This window comes from Hyperolius riggenbachi, chromosome 4 (genome assembly GCF_040937935.1).
Source record: "Hyperolius riggenbachi isolate aHypRig1 chromosome 4, aHypRig1.pri, whole genome shotgun sequence".
Classification (NCBI taxonomy): domain Eukaryota; kingdom Metazoa; phylum Chordata; class Amphibia; order Anura; family Hyperoliidae; genus Hyperolius; species Hyperolius riggenbachi.
This window is the reverse complement of record NC_090649.1, coordinates 382,763,104-382,777,839: the sequence shown is the minus strand read 5'-3', so window position 1 is coordinate 382,777,839 and position 14,736 is coordinate 382,763,104. Positions and strand designations below refer to the sequence as shown.

At 40.4% G+C, this 14,736-nt stretch overlaps 1 protein-coding gene across 3 annotated transcripts in view; it reads right to left on the bottom strand.

The window, feature by feature from the left end:
• Positions 1 to 14,736, bottom strand: part of RASGRP3 (RAS guanyl releasing protein 3) — a 178,543-nt gene that overhangs the window by 35,579 nt on the left and 128,228 nt on the right. For all 3 annotated transcript variants that reach the window (XM_068232118.1, XM_068232117.1, XM_068232119.1), the window contains exons 7-10: positions 10,962 to 11,135; positions 5,242 to 5,358; positions 3,128 to 3,403; positions 1,377 to 1,454 (exon numbers count right to left, since the gene is read on the bottom strand). In XM_068232118.1, the coding sequence (XP_068088219.1) occupies positions 1,377 to 1,454; positions 3,128 to 3,403; positions 5,242 to 5,358; positions 10,962 to 11,135 (645 nt within the window). The remainder of the gene's footprint in view (positions 1 to 1,376; positions 1,455 to 3,127; positions 3,404 to 5,241; positions 5,359 to 10,961; positions 11,136 to 14,736) is intronic.

Genomic DNA, 14,736 nt, shown 5'->3' with positions numbered 1-14,736 from the left:
CCAGTTCTTCTCATTACTCTCCACTTTTCATGAAACAATGCCACAGTGTTGTGGCTGGGACTCAAACCTAGCATCTATCCACATAACTACTGTGTTACCCACATCTGCAAACTCATTTTTATTTTAGAAAGGGTCCTGGAGTACTTTTCTTAAACCTTTTGCATTGAGAATACATATTTCTTATTGGGTAGAAAGTTCTATACAGCACTTCATGCTCTTGACATTGACTTGATAATAAATCATAAATTACAATGGCTATAGGCTTGCTATACACCGGCGGTTCTGGGTGCTTGTCTGGCTTACATAGGTGAAAAGAGTATTTGCATATTTAGTAGTGGTGCATTGTGGTAAACCACAAATGTTTACTCATAGCTGAATTATTGAAAATTTCCTTCTGTTTTAAGAAGGCACATTTTATCAAGCATTGCTTATTAGTAGGAGGGCTTTTTTATCCCCCTATACATTCCTAGTGATTTGGGTCACCCCAAGCTGCTTGGTTACTCTGTTGTACTGGTTCAAGTCCTATCCCATACAGCCATATCAATCCCTGCCATGCATTGATGAGGGCCAAAAGCCTGAAACAGTTGGTGTGGCTGTGTAATATTTAAAGCTATAGGCTTGCTATACACCAGCGGTTCTGGATGCTTGTCTGGCTTACAGGGGCAAAAATAGATATTTTGCATATTTAGTAGTGATGCATTGTGGTTAACCGCAAATATTCACTTATAGCTGAATTATTGCAAATTTCCTTCTGTGTTAAGAAGGCAAATTTTATCAAGCATAGCTTATTAGTGGGAGAGCTTGTCGGTCTCTTTTATCCCCCTATACATTCCTAGTGGTTTGGGTCACCCTGCTTGGTTACTCTAAATTACAATGGCAATCACAACTGTTTCAAATGAAAAATATTAGTCATCAAGTGAATGGGTCTTCAAAATGAGATGGATGGATGAATTATACCTGTTTGGTCACTCCAGCCAATATCACTTGTGCTGTATAAAGATCAGTGCACTGATATCTAGCATTTGGGAGTTACAATTTCATAGATGAAAGCTATTTTTTTTTTTTTGAGAAGGATGGAGAATGCAAAAGAGATGTGGAATAGATCCACCGACCTATTACAACCATTTGCTTTCACCTCTTACATGTTGAAGAGTAAATGCTAAATTATTTTAAGGCTCAGTCATCTTACAAAGATCTGACAAATGAAGCAGTCACTGTTAATTGGAGCTTAAACAACGAAATGTGTTCTGCTAGAACAAACTTTCACTAACTTACTACCTGGTGAACCAAGAGGCTGTACTGATGATACATCTGATAAAAATAAACCTGACCGTGTAAAATCCACAAAATATGGCCAGATTAACTACGGTACCTACCGATTTAGGATTCCTAGGCTCGAGCACCAGGGAGAGTTTATAAATATCATCTTCGGTATGGTATAAGTCAAGTGATAGCTTAAAATGAAGAAAGCAAAATATTAAATTATGATTTGTGTCAAAAATGTGCAATGTGCAAAGATACACATATTGGTCCATATTCAAGTCACATTTTCTCCTAGATGATATGTTAACACCTTTTTTAATAAACGAAATGCTTTTTAAGCCGCCAGTAAGCAAGAAAATACTCAGAAAAATATTGATTAATGGCATTGTGTTTTAAAACAGAAGATGAAAAATAATTTCCTAGGAGAAAACCTAGGAGAAAAAGTGAATCGAATAAGGGCCTCTGACCCATATGAAATTAGCTTTATCGCCTGCGTTTTATCTTAGGTGACATTTTCACACCTTGTAATCACCAGCAAACAAGTTTTGATAGTACTTGTTCACCTATTTTCTGGTACTTTTTCAATTGCAGAGTGCTGAAAAGTTATTTTAAATGAAGTTGGAAAATGATTTTCTAGGAGGAAACTCCAGAGAAGAGGTATATATGGGCTGGCCCCTATGTAACTAACTTTTATCCTAAGTGATGATTTCAAACTTGTCAATAATCACCAGCAAGAAAATACCGTACATAAAATAGTTTTGATAGTACTTCACCACCTACTTTTTGGTACGTTTTTAATGGACTGTGTCTTGAACACAGTCCATTCACTGATACAAAAGTTCATCTTTAAAAGGTAGATGAGCAGCTATGTGAGTGCTTCTTGTAGGTTGTACTGAGTCCTGTTAGATATTGCTGAAGTGATACAGAGTAGCATTTTAGAACATGGCATATTGATTTTATTTACACGGTGCTGTGACCCAGGGCCGGGCCGAGGCAGAGGCGAGAGAGGCTCCAGCCTCAGGGCGCAGTGTAGGAGAGGGCGCACAACTCACTCAGCTATCATTCCACTATTGTGTTAGAAGCAGAGAGAAATAAGAAGAGGGGATACATGGCAGTGACTGTAAGCCAGATAACCAGAGATTATGGTGTTGGGGGCCCTGGGGTGCCTCTTAGTCTTATAGCAATCAGTGTGTGACGGCTCGGGTGGGTGCACTTTAGTGTCTCAGCCTTGGGTGCTGGAGGACCTTGTCCCAGCTCTGCTGTGACCTCTAATTCAGCACTGTATAAATGTGGACACACATCATACAATGTTTATATTTCTTTTCAATTCAAGAATTACAATGCTTTTTTTTCTGGTTGATTGTAATATTTGAAAAATCTGACCAATGTGCCACACGTGTGTTCAATCTCCCCCACTTATGAAAATAAATGATTGAACTCTGAAACAATTGATCGGGTCTTTAAATGAAGAATTTGACAATCTACCGTACACCATTCAATTTTCATAAAGATTGGTCAGAAAAATCCACCGCTCCTCAAGTCAAACAGATTTCTCAAATGAGTGAGAAAAAAAAACTTGATTTTTATATACAACCAATCTATTTTATGGATTTGCCATAAAATTGGATCATTTTATTGTATGGTGGGTGGCCACCTTGAGAGAGATTGTTGATGGCTATGAGTAGCAGCTGTCTCCTCATCCCACTAAATCCTGGTACACATCATGCAATTTTCCACTCAGATCATATTCGATAAAGTGATCATTTTGATATTCCAGCAATCATTGTTTTTGTTTTTAAAAAGGCAATCTTTACCATGCAGGATCTACATTATGTGTTTGGGATTAAATAAATGACATACGTACCGTTAAAAGATTAATTAAATCCATACTTGTTTCTAAGTGATGTGAGGAACTCTGAAGTGAAACCAGTTCATTGAGAGTGACGTATAGTTGCTGCATTTTAACAGTATTTACTTTATTATCGTCCACCCAATCGGGGAAAACAACATGTACAGCTATTAAGTCTTTCAAGTGAACACCCAGAATGGGGATTTTAAATCCTTCACACTCTGCAAATGCTTTGCGGTAATTACAGTAATTTCCATTAGATGAGACCAGCTCAGTCATTTCATTCCACACCTGCAAGATAGGTAAGAAAACCATTGGTTTATCAAAAACTTAATTCGGAAAACATTTTTTTCTACACTAGAATAGATAATAATACAGACAGATAAACTTTTGATTTCCTTTATCACTAATTCATTAATAGACCATGTACATAAAAAAATGATCCTAGTGTGCCAAAGCTCTCCAACACTGTGTACTAAAAATCTCACAAGGAGCTATTCCGTGCATTATGCTTAATGGATCTAAACTCAGAACTTCCTCTCTGTTTTAAAATATTAGCCACAGCAGAAGAACCTCACGCATGCACACTTACTCCTAATCTATCAAAGTAAGCATGCAATGTTACAATTAGAATTGATGTCAAGCTCCATGAAGGGGGCATCTTATGTTTAGGCAGAGCTGGTAAGTAAATGGGCAGGCTAGCAACTGGGTGTGCTCACTTAAAGGGAACCTGAAATAAGTTTAAAAAAAAATAAGTTTCACTTACCTGAGGCTTCTGCCAGCCCTCTGTAGCTGCCCTGTGCCCGCGCCGATACTGAAAGATCCTCCGGTCCCCTGCCGTGGCTCAATTTCGATTCTGGCAGTCGATGGCCAATAGCGCTGCCCTAGCAGCTATCGGAGCCGAGAGAGTCCTGTGCAGGCGCAGTTGAGATTTTCTTGTACTGCCGGCAACAAGAGCGGGAACGAGGATGCTGCGGCCAGGGCCCGCAGGCGCAGTGGCTATCGATTTGCAAGTTGGTGGTAATGGAGCTTAGCCACGGTGGGGGACCAGAGGGTTGTTCCATGACAGCGCAGCCACAGGACAGCTGCAGGGGGCTGGCAGAAGCCCCAGGTAAGTGAAACCTTTTTTTTTTTTTTTTAATTATTTCAAGTTCCCTTTAAGTCAGCTTCTGGTACAAGACCAGGGGCCATATGCAATTCCCTTTTTCACCTGAGTTTTCTCCAAGGTGGTATTTTTAAACTTGTAAATAAAATGCCTTTTAAGCCACCAGAAAGCAAGAAAATATTTAAAATAATTTTGATAGAACTATTTCACCAACTTTTTAGTACTTTTTTATTTGAAAAGTGCTGAAAAATTATTTTAAATCAAAAATGAAAAATTATCTCCTGGGAGAAAAGTTAGGTGAAAAAGTGAATTGCATATGGCCCCAAGTGGCCATATTCTTCTATATACAATTTATTTTTACATCAATCCACCAATGAGGTTACTCTGGTTAACTATCTACATTCACAAATTAAATAATATCTCATTGAAAATACACCAAATTACTGTTTAAAATTATACGTTTTCTTTTTTTAGAGATGAGCAAAACGTACTGAATTCTCATTATTTCAATTTTCACAAAAATAGGGCATCCCCAGCACTCGATCACCTGAAGAACAGCATTCCTGACAAATGTTCAGTTTGTCTATTCATCGAAAATCAGCTGAAAATGCCTAAGGGCCTGTTTCCACTACACGCAGATTGGATGCAGAATGGATGCAGAAAAACTGACTCCAGTGAATGCCTATGGGCCTGTTTCCACTAAACACAATTTTTCTGATGCAGATTTTCCCATAGGCATTCATTGGAGTCAGTTTTTCTGCATCCATTCTGCATCCAATCTACGTGTAGTGGAAACAGGCCCTTAACTTTTGTTTGATCAAATATAACATGTAATCTACTAACAAAAGACATTTGAAGTAGCATGTCATAATGTGACATTTGAATAGAGCTTATATGAGCTCTCCTACTGGAGTAATTGATCGGTGCTATATTTCCAATATTACATGTGTAGATATTCTTTTTGCTACCCATAAGAAGCTATGAAGCACATTTGTTCCAGGCCATTGTACAGCATAAGACATACCTTGGTAACATCAGAACTAAGGTGAGCATGGGTATCTTTAAGACGAAATATGGAGCTATGGCTCAATCCACCAACAACTGACATCAGTGTGTTAAAGTTCTGGAGTTCCAACAATTTCTGCAATGAAAGTAATATGTATACAATTAAAAATGTGCCATGCAGACAGTACGATTTCAAGAAAATCTCAATCTCATGGAACTTTGTGATCAGTACTGGGCTTTTTTTTATTAAAGACTTATAAGTATATAAGTCACCTATAGTGTGGTTTTGTTATATTAACTTCTCTATTAATAGCGTTACCACCGAACAGTTTCATTCCAGTGCAGGAGACTTGGGCGCAGCAGTGAGTAACTTTAGCGCCGTCAGCAGACGGAGCTGAAGTTACTTATAAAACACTATAATTCAGCCTCCAGCAATTGCTTTAAGCCGAATTATTTCATTCCCTACCATCCATAGCGGCCGCGACTTGTGCAGCAGCAGGATCAGCCATATACCGGCTGTATCCTGCAGCCAAGTCTCCTGCGCTGATTCCTCTCGTACAACGTTATCACTCTCGATTATACATCTGTCATTCAAACCTGTCTTCTGTCTGACTTCAATAACAGATGAACTTTTTTTCAAGACAGCTTTTGTGTTATCTTCTAACCAGAGGAGAAAGGGTACTGTAGGCATTTGTGAGAGGGGCGTATTTTTTCCCAGCTGTCATGACATTGTCTAACAGAAAACTGACTTCATACTTCAGAAGTGGATCTTTGAGTAGTGGTGATATTGTGAATAGGGAGGGAGTTCAACGTTCCCTCACCACAGGTAAATGTTAATATTTTCCTAGAGTAATAGTTTAACTATATCTGTTAACTAGTTCTTCAGAGAAATTAAAGAGGATCTATAAATAAAAAACATCCCCTCGGGGGTACTTACCTTGGGAGAGGGAAGCCCTCAAATCCTAAAGAGGCTTCACCGTCCTCTGTCCCTCACTTCCAGCGCTGGCAGCCCCCAAACACTGGAGAGGTAAATATTTACCTACCGCGATCTAGTGCAGGCACAGTAGCAGCTTTCTGTTTGGTTTCAGGCGGAAATAGCCAAGCCCAATCTACTGAGTGGACCGGATCAGGCTCAGCTATTTCAGCCTAAGCCTGATTGGAAAACTGCTGCTGCCCTGGATTGCAGTACATAAATATTGCAGATGCTACTTGGCCACAGCTGACATCCTTGTTGGCTGTGGTTTCAGGGGATCCAGCACTTAAAACGAGGGGCAAAGGAGGACGGAGGGAGCCTCAATAGGATCCAGAGGCTTCCCCCCCCCCCCCCGAGGTAAACATCCCCGGGGGGAGGGGGTTCTTACAGAGTCTGTTTCAGTGAAAGCATTTTTGGTGTCAGCATTAGTGGAAGAAAAGTGTAATATTTTTTATTGGTAATGCTAGGTACACACAATGCAATTTCCCCTCCAATCAAGGGGTCGAACTGATAATTTCTGACATGTTGGATCTGCTCTCGATCAATAGCGGGATTGATTTTGTGCAGTAGTGATCTGAAAATCAATCCCACTCTCGATCGCGATCAGATCGTACATGACGGAAATTAACAGTTTAACCCGTTGATCTGACAGGAAATGGCATCATGTGTATCTAGCATAACATTGTTCCAAATAAATAGTGGACCTCTGATACCACATGATGATCATGGTATCATATCTATTTTCTTTGCTTAAAGTGCAACTGAATCCAACAGTTTAGCAACAGTAATATTAATTCATAGATAACTTAGTAGGGTGCAGCTAGGCTTACCTTATAGGTTTCAGAAATGCCACTGTCAGAGCTTCTCTGTTGGCTTTCTGTACAAAGGCAGCATGCATCCATTTGTAATAGAACTTCCTCTACTTTACTGTAAATTCCACTATCTGGGGAATGCCACCAACCATTTCCTGATAATTTTATGAAACAGAAGGAATTTTCACAGAAAGTGTTAGACACAACTGCAGTCACTACTCTCTCCAGCTGCCCACTGTCCAGCACTGTTCCCACTGTTTACCATGGCTTTCTCCACTGTGAGCCATGTTCCTTTGTCTTCTCTCTGCCACTGCAGTCTCTCTTCACCACATTCTCTCTCCCTGCCTACTGTCTGTCCAGCATACTGATGCTACTCATTCTCTCTATTCTGCCACTACGTTTAACATTACCACTATTACTGCCATCTGTGTTTCATGCCATCATTCTCCTCCTGACACCACCACTGTCTGTCTGATGCCATCTTTGTACAAAAAGTGGGCATGAAAGAGGAGAGAACTGTCGTTACAACACTCGCTCTCTTTTTCTCTTTATCCCACCACCTCTGTCTCCTTCTGAACCTGGCCTCTACTTTTGCCACCTATCTTTCTCACGCAGCCTCCAAGTTCCTTTAACTTACCACCTCTCTTGACCTCACACTTTGGCACTCTACTGCAATCCATGCTGACAGCCACACACTAGATCTAATCTTCTCTAGAGGCTGTCCCCAACCCTGTCCTCAGGGCCCACCAACAGTGCATGTTTTGTAGAAATCCACACAGACTACCTGTGGTGAAACATTCATTACCTCACCTGTGCATGTGTGTGGTTTCCTGCAAAACACATACTGTTGGTGGGCCTTGAGGACAGGGATGGGGAACTCTGCCGTATCAAACCTCATTAACTCTTGCCTTCCACTGTCTGATCATAACTTACTCAAATTCAACTTCCAGTCATCCAGTCCCTACACATGCCCACAACAGATTTCTACTAACAAGTTCGCAATCTCAACCTCCAAACACTATCAACCTCTCTGCATCCACTACTCACTCTACCCTCTTTTACTGACCTTGAGCTAGCAGCTGCTCATTATCGCAACACCTTAGCTTCATCTATTGACTCTGTGGATCTCTTCTCCACAGTTAACCATCATCAGGCCCATTGACAACCCTGGCTTAACGAGGAGATCAAACTATAGGAACGCTGAACAGCGCTGGTGAAAAATGGATTTGCCTGAGCACTTCCAGAGTTACAAAAAGGCCTTACAAACACTCAGCTGGGCCCTCTCAGCAGCCAAACACATATTTTCCTCACTAATCTCCTCACTGCCCCACAACCAAAAACTACTCTTTGTTACCTTCAACTCCCTCCCCCACCTCCCACTCCCTGCATCTGTGCCAAGGACTTTGTCTTCTTTAATAAAAAACAAAAAAAAACACCAACATTAGAAAAACCTTTACACAGCAGCCTACTCTCTCCATAAAAAAACCCAAACCTTTCATCTTCCCTAAACATCTTCCCGCCACTATCTGAACTCACTGTCTCTTCTCTCATTTCTAAACTTGGCCCAATCAACCCCATGCTCTCTCACCTCATTACTCACCTATCTGCCTGAACTCGCTCTTCAACCTTTCTCACACCAAAGGCATCTTTCCATCCACGCTCAAACAAGCCCACATAATGCCTATGCTCAAAAAAAACTTTTCTTGACCCTTCTTCCCTGCCCAAATATGTGTGCTATTGCTATTGCCTGCACAGTGCAGTTAGGCTCATACACGGATGGAAGTGTGGCTTTGCGAACATATTTAACAAGCTCTTGTTGAATATGTTAAGAGGGTCCCAGCACTGGATAGGTGGGGTGAAGGAGGATGGGGGAAGCCTTTTTACTATCCAGAAACTTTCCTCTACTGAGGTATCTATCTTTTGCATTTATAGGTACACTAAGATGATAGATCTACAAAGAACTTACATTTTTCACAACCATAAATTCAGAAATTTTGTGATCTGTCTATGTGTATCTGCAGATGTATTGTATATAAGTGTGTTGATTATGTATAAAATGGGTGTGCCGGATAGAATGATAGTGTGTGTGTGTGCACGTGCTTGTGATGGATAGTTATGGTTATGTCTAGAAGAAGTCATGGAGAAGCATGTGATTTGTTTGATTTGCAATGCAAACCTCTGATTTTCTGTGTACACAGCCGACTTTATCACATGATCATGACTAGCAAATCAGAGACTTATAAATCTATCAAATATCTATCACTAACACTCGAGTTAGCACGTGCAAAGCCTTTCTACTCGGGTTAGCACATGCAAAGCCTTTACACTCAAGTTTGCACGTGCAAAGCCTTTACACATTATAACTGAGTTATCACGCTTTAGTGAATGAAGCCCCATGAGTTCTTCAAGACATGACCATCACTAGTGATGGACTTGTAATATATGTGGGTGGGCATTTTACAGTGAATGTGTGTGTTGCGCGCATGTGTGCTTGTGATAGACTGGTAATAGATGTGGGTACTCATGACTGAATTAATGTATATGTGTGCAGGGTAATGTGGAGAATGGGGCAGAATGTAGGTTCCTAGGCAGCACAGTGGATAAGGAATAGTCTTGCCTTGCAGGACTGGGGTCCAAGCTTAAAATCTTGGCCAAGACACTATCTGCATACAGTTTAGATATTCATCCTGTAATTGGCACTGGTTTCCTACTATCGGTATATCTCAAACACATAGTGATAAGATAATTGGTTTACCTCAAAAGCCGTCGTTAGGCCTGTTCACACTTGTACGTTAGGTTGCCAAAAGTTGTAGTTTTGCTAATCCTTTGCAAGTGTGTACAAGTGTCCCCCAATGTATGGTGACAGCTTGGAAACAATTGGACATGCTGGAAAATCACGCCTGGTTGTTTTTGTGGTTCACAGTCACCAGCCACCAGCTCTCAGGCCTGGTGCACACCAAAACCCGCTAGCAGATCCGCAAAATGCTAGCAGATTTTGAAACGCTTTTTCTTATTTTTCTGTAGCGTTTCACTTAGCATTTTGCGGTTTTGTGAAGCGTTTTTGGTGTAGTAGATTTCATATATTGTTACAGTAAAGCTGTTACTGAACAGCTTCTGTAACAAAAATGCCTGCAAAACCGCTCTGAACTGCCGTTTTTCAGAGCGGTTTGCATTTTTCCTATACTTTACATTGGAGGCAGAAACGCCTCCGCAATCCAAAAAATGCCTCACCCCGGGAGTATGCGTTTCAGCAAAACACCTCCCACTCTGGTGTGAATCACCCCATTGAGATACATTGACCAAGCGTATCCGCAGCCGCAAGCGGCTGCAGAAACGCTCAAAAAGCCGGTCGGTGTGCCCCAGCCCATACTCCTTATCTTCCCCCCTCCCCCCCATTAAGCATTGCATGCCGATTAGCAGATAACCGAACACATACCTCCCAACTTTTTGAGAAAGAGAGACACCTCAGTCCTGAAAGAGGGCCAAACGAGGAAGAAAGAAGAAGGACAGAGGGACTCTCCCTGTGAATAAGGGACAGTTTGGAGCTATGCTGAACAGTGTGTTTGCGCTGACTATTATTGCAGGCATTTATTGGCCTTTGAACGGTGGTAAAAACATTAGACTCCATTCTAATGTTGTCTAATGATACAAACTTGATTGTCCAATCTTATCAAATCTATGTAGTAGGAGGGTAAACTGAGTGGATATACTTTGAGTGGATACTTTAAGTAGTCCCTTATATTACATAGAAGTGGTAGGATCGTACAATTAAGATTGTATCATTAGTAGGCACCATATGACTGTGGTTGCGGTTAGATTGTTTTATTTTCCTTTGAGAAATAGTTTATGATATGAATTATTTTAGGAACTCTGTGAAGCCTTTTGTACAATGTCAGCACTATATAAATTCATAATAACAATCATAATAATACTATAAACATATTGTTCTTTTACCTCAGCAACATTAATATACTTGGTAATAACTTCTGCTCTTTGCTGTGGGGTAGGCTTGCTCAGGACCATAAGCTGAACCCATTTTGAGATTCCATTAAATAGAGTTATAGAACGCTCCAAAGTCGGATTGTCCACTAAAGAGCCATGCGTCACATAACTCTGGTAATCTGTAAACTGAAAACAGAACATACTTCAGTTTTAGAAACAATGATGTGAAATAAGGATTTTTTTTTCCTATCAAACTAAAAAAGGAAAGGAATAAATACAAAAAGTTATACTGAAGAAGCTAAGACATAAGTAGATGATACAGACCTGCACTTTTACATTCCTCTTATATTTGTAGACTCCTGATTAGCTGTAATTTAATATAACACCCCAAAATAGAAATAACTGCCATTTATCACCACCATGTCAACTTTCTGACAACTTTTTTTTTGGGGGGGGGGGGTGGCGGCTTATCTATGGGTTATATACCAACAGCAGAGCCCCTGTATGCAGAGTCGATGTTGGAGCATGCTGCAGAATTCATTTTTACCTGTACTTGCTCCAAATGGAATCATGTGTCTACCCAGCAACTTCTGAACTGTCAGCTGGAGCTCCAGACTCATTGAGGTCACATAACAGAAAACTTGGAGCTCTAGAGGTACAATCAGAAGCTGCAGGGAAGACACATGGGGGGCCTGGAGCTGGAGCTAAGAGAGGGAGATATCATTACATTGGCACACTCCAATGCCCTCTCTGCATCCACCCACACATTCCAACACGCGCTCTGAATGGAGGGCTCAGCAGCACAATGGAGGGTCAGATAATTGGCGGGTCATTGCTTGTGGCCTATTTTTTAGGCTAAAAGTGTGGGTTGGAGGGTTAGGCTTCGGCACGGGTCAGCCTATATGTGCTTGCATACGGTAACAATGTATTTCCTGAATCCAGTACCATTATGCAGGTTTCACATCTTATAGCCACATAAACTTACCACAAGAACATGATTTACCAATATATCACTGCTGTGAACTGTTTTCTCTCTGTGAAGCACATTAATATCTATCAAGAACTAATATTGTCAATTTTAAGCAGAATTGACTTGAAATGAAGGAGACTTCAAACTTTGCAGCAACACTTAATTTAATCTTCCTCCCTAACAAGTTCCTCCCTAAATTGGCCCGAGACTGCAATGGACATATGACTGTTGTAGGGATTAGATTGTAAGCTCCTCTGTGAGACAGTTACAGACAAGGCTATATACTGTATATAGCGCTGTGGAAGGTGTCAGTGTTATACAAATATGAAATAATAATTCAAACATTTTCTTTATTCGCACATCCAAAAAAGTTCTAGCACTTCTGTATGTGCAATTTTCACAGAATATATGCCCCTCGAATTTAGGAGTTCTTGTATACTCTCATTTTTCTCAAACAAACTACTGTTTGCAACATCCTCCTCTCTGGTCTTCAACTCTTCGACTCTCACTTCTATAACCAAACTTAAATGATGCAGCTAGCATTTACTCTTTGCTCATCTGCTGCCCCTCAATGCCAATCCCTTCACTGGCTTCCAGTCTACCCAAGATTAAAATTCAAACTACCCTCGTTTGTGTCCTGATCACCTTATGCCTAGTTTTTCATTGATATTTGATCTCATCTCAAGCCTCAAACTGCCTCAAATGCTCCTCCAACCATCTACTAAATCCTTCCTCACTCGTGACTACCTCCTAGGCATGGCTGTAAGACTGCTCGCAGGTTGCCACCATGCAGTGGAATTCAAAGACATATTTTCCCCACTATTACTATGATTAAGTGATCTGTTGCATATCTCTACATTAACTAATCACTAATATCGAGCAAGAATTCCAAATACTGCTACCTCCTTTACCTACTATATCTTGGGCTCGATTCACTAAAGTGTGATAACTCACGTGTGAATGCTTTGCACATGCAACGTATCATTATCACGTGAAGTCACTGCAGATCATGCGAACAGAATGTAGATCATGTATTATTAATGTATACATTACATAAAACGACGGCGTTACGCTTCACGCGCTAAGTGCGGAATGCCATTGCAAACGACAGCGCTTCGCACAATCAGAAGATAGAGTTTGGTAATGAAATCAGCAATGGTGCTTACATTAACATGTGAGTTAATGTAATACTATGTGTACAAAGTGTAAAGCGCGCCGGTTTATGTACTGTATACCGTAATAATTCATGATCTACATTCCATTCGCGTGATCTGCAGTGACTTCACGTGATAATGATACTTAGCACGTGATAATGATACTTAGCACGTGATAATGATACTAAGCATATGATATCAGGTGCAAAGCGGCTTATCATTGTCGTGCTAAGTGTTAGCACGCTTTAGTGAATCGAGCCCCTTGTGTTCTCCCAACTCTTAAAGTAGGTAAAAGGGTTCATACATACGGCAAGCAGTTAAAAAGGGTGCAGCATAGAGCACAATGGTATTAGCAGCTTTTTTGGTTCAGACAGTATAATAAGGACGCACAATATTTTTTAATGTCAATAGGAAGTGTCAATACAAAAAAACATATAAAAAATGTAAATACAAAAATAATTAGGAAATTCATATAATGACAATAGAAAGGTCTCTATACGAAAATCATATATCAGCACTCTCAATGCGAAAACTGTAGGGAAATTCATATACTAGCAATAGGAAGTCTCAAAATTTAAATCATATAGTAGAAGTCTCAACACGAAAATGATATGGAAATTCATATAACGGCAAAAGGTAGTCTCAATGTGAAAATCACATAGTGGTAGCCTCCGGGGCCCACATTTCTCTGTAATGTCACTAATAGCGGCTTTGCACCAAGGGGGTTAAGAGTTAGGCACCACCGGGGGGATGGAGGTTAATGGTTAGGCATCGGTAGAGGGAGGTTTAAGGGTTAGGCATCGGTAGAGGAAGGGTTCTGTGTGAATGTAGGGTTAGGTTATAGTAAAATATCGGTAAAGATTACTGAAATTTTATCGGAATATCTACTCCTATTTTATATTCGTATTATAGACCATAAGTAGTTTAGGGCACCTTCTACAGTTTTTTCTCTCATCTTGCGACCGGAGAGCACTTGAGGGTGGGATTATCATCTTTTTGGTACAATGAGCCATATTCACTTAACTGTGGTAAAATTACCATGCAGAGGAAGTACATGACAATTTTTTTTAAGTACCTACGCAAGTTACATAGCTTATTTTCTCTTAGTATTAGCCTAACCCTTTGTGGTGTAGTATTGCAAACTGTGTTTCAATAATCCAAGGAGAGCGACCGACCAGCACCTGCACCAGCAGAACTGGGTTACCGAACCACAATAGTTTAATTTCCCGCAAGCTCTGGCAGCGGTTGCAGGAGTGTAACCTGTGAGCATAACTAATTACTTTACTCGAACCACATCTATCCAAACAATACTGCACCATTGGGCTCCTGGTTTCTCTCATTGCAGAATCTTGGAGGTTAAACTACCGAGAATCATCACACAGTCACTCCTGTCACAAGATGATTGTCTTACGGATATATGGCCATTCTAATAAAAAATTACATTTATATTTGCTTTAAAGTATATAAAGTGTTTATTTTGCCACTACTGTTTTCACTTCAGTACCACAATTATCTACTTTAATCATCGATAATTGGTCGCAAGTGATCAGGAAACAGATGTAAAGGTAAGTTCCCCATGGTGTAAAATAAACAGCTGGATGAATCTGAAAATAATTAGACATGACTGCACAATGCACCCGCTGTATGTGATAAATCATAAATA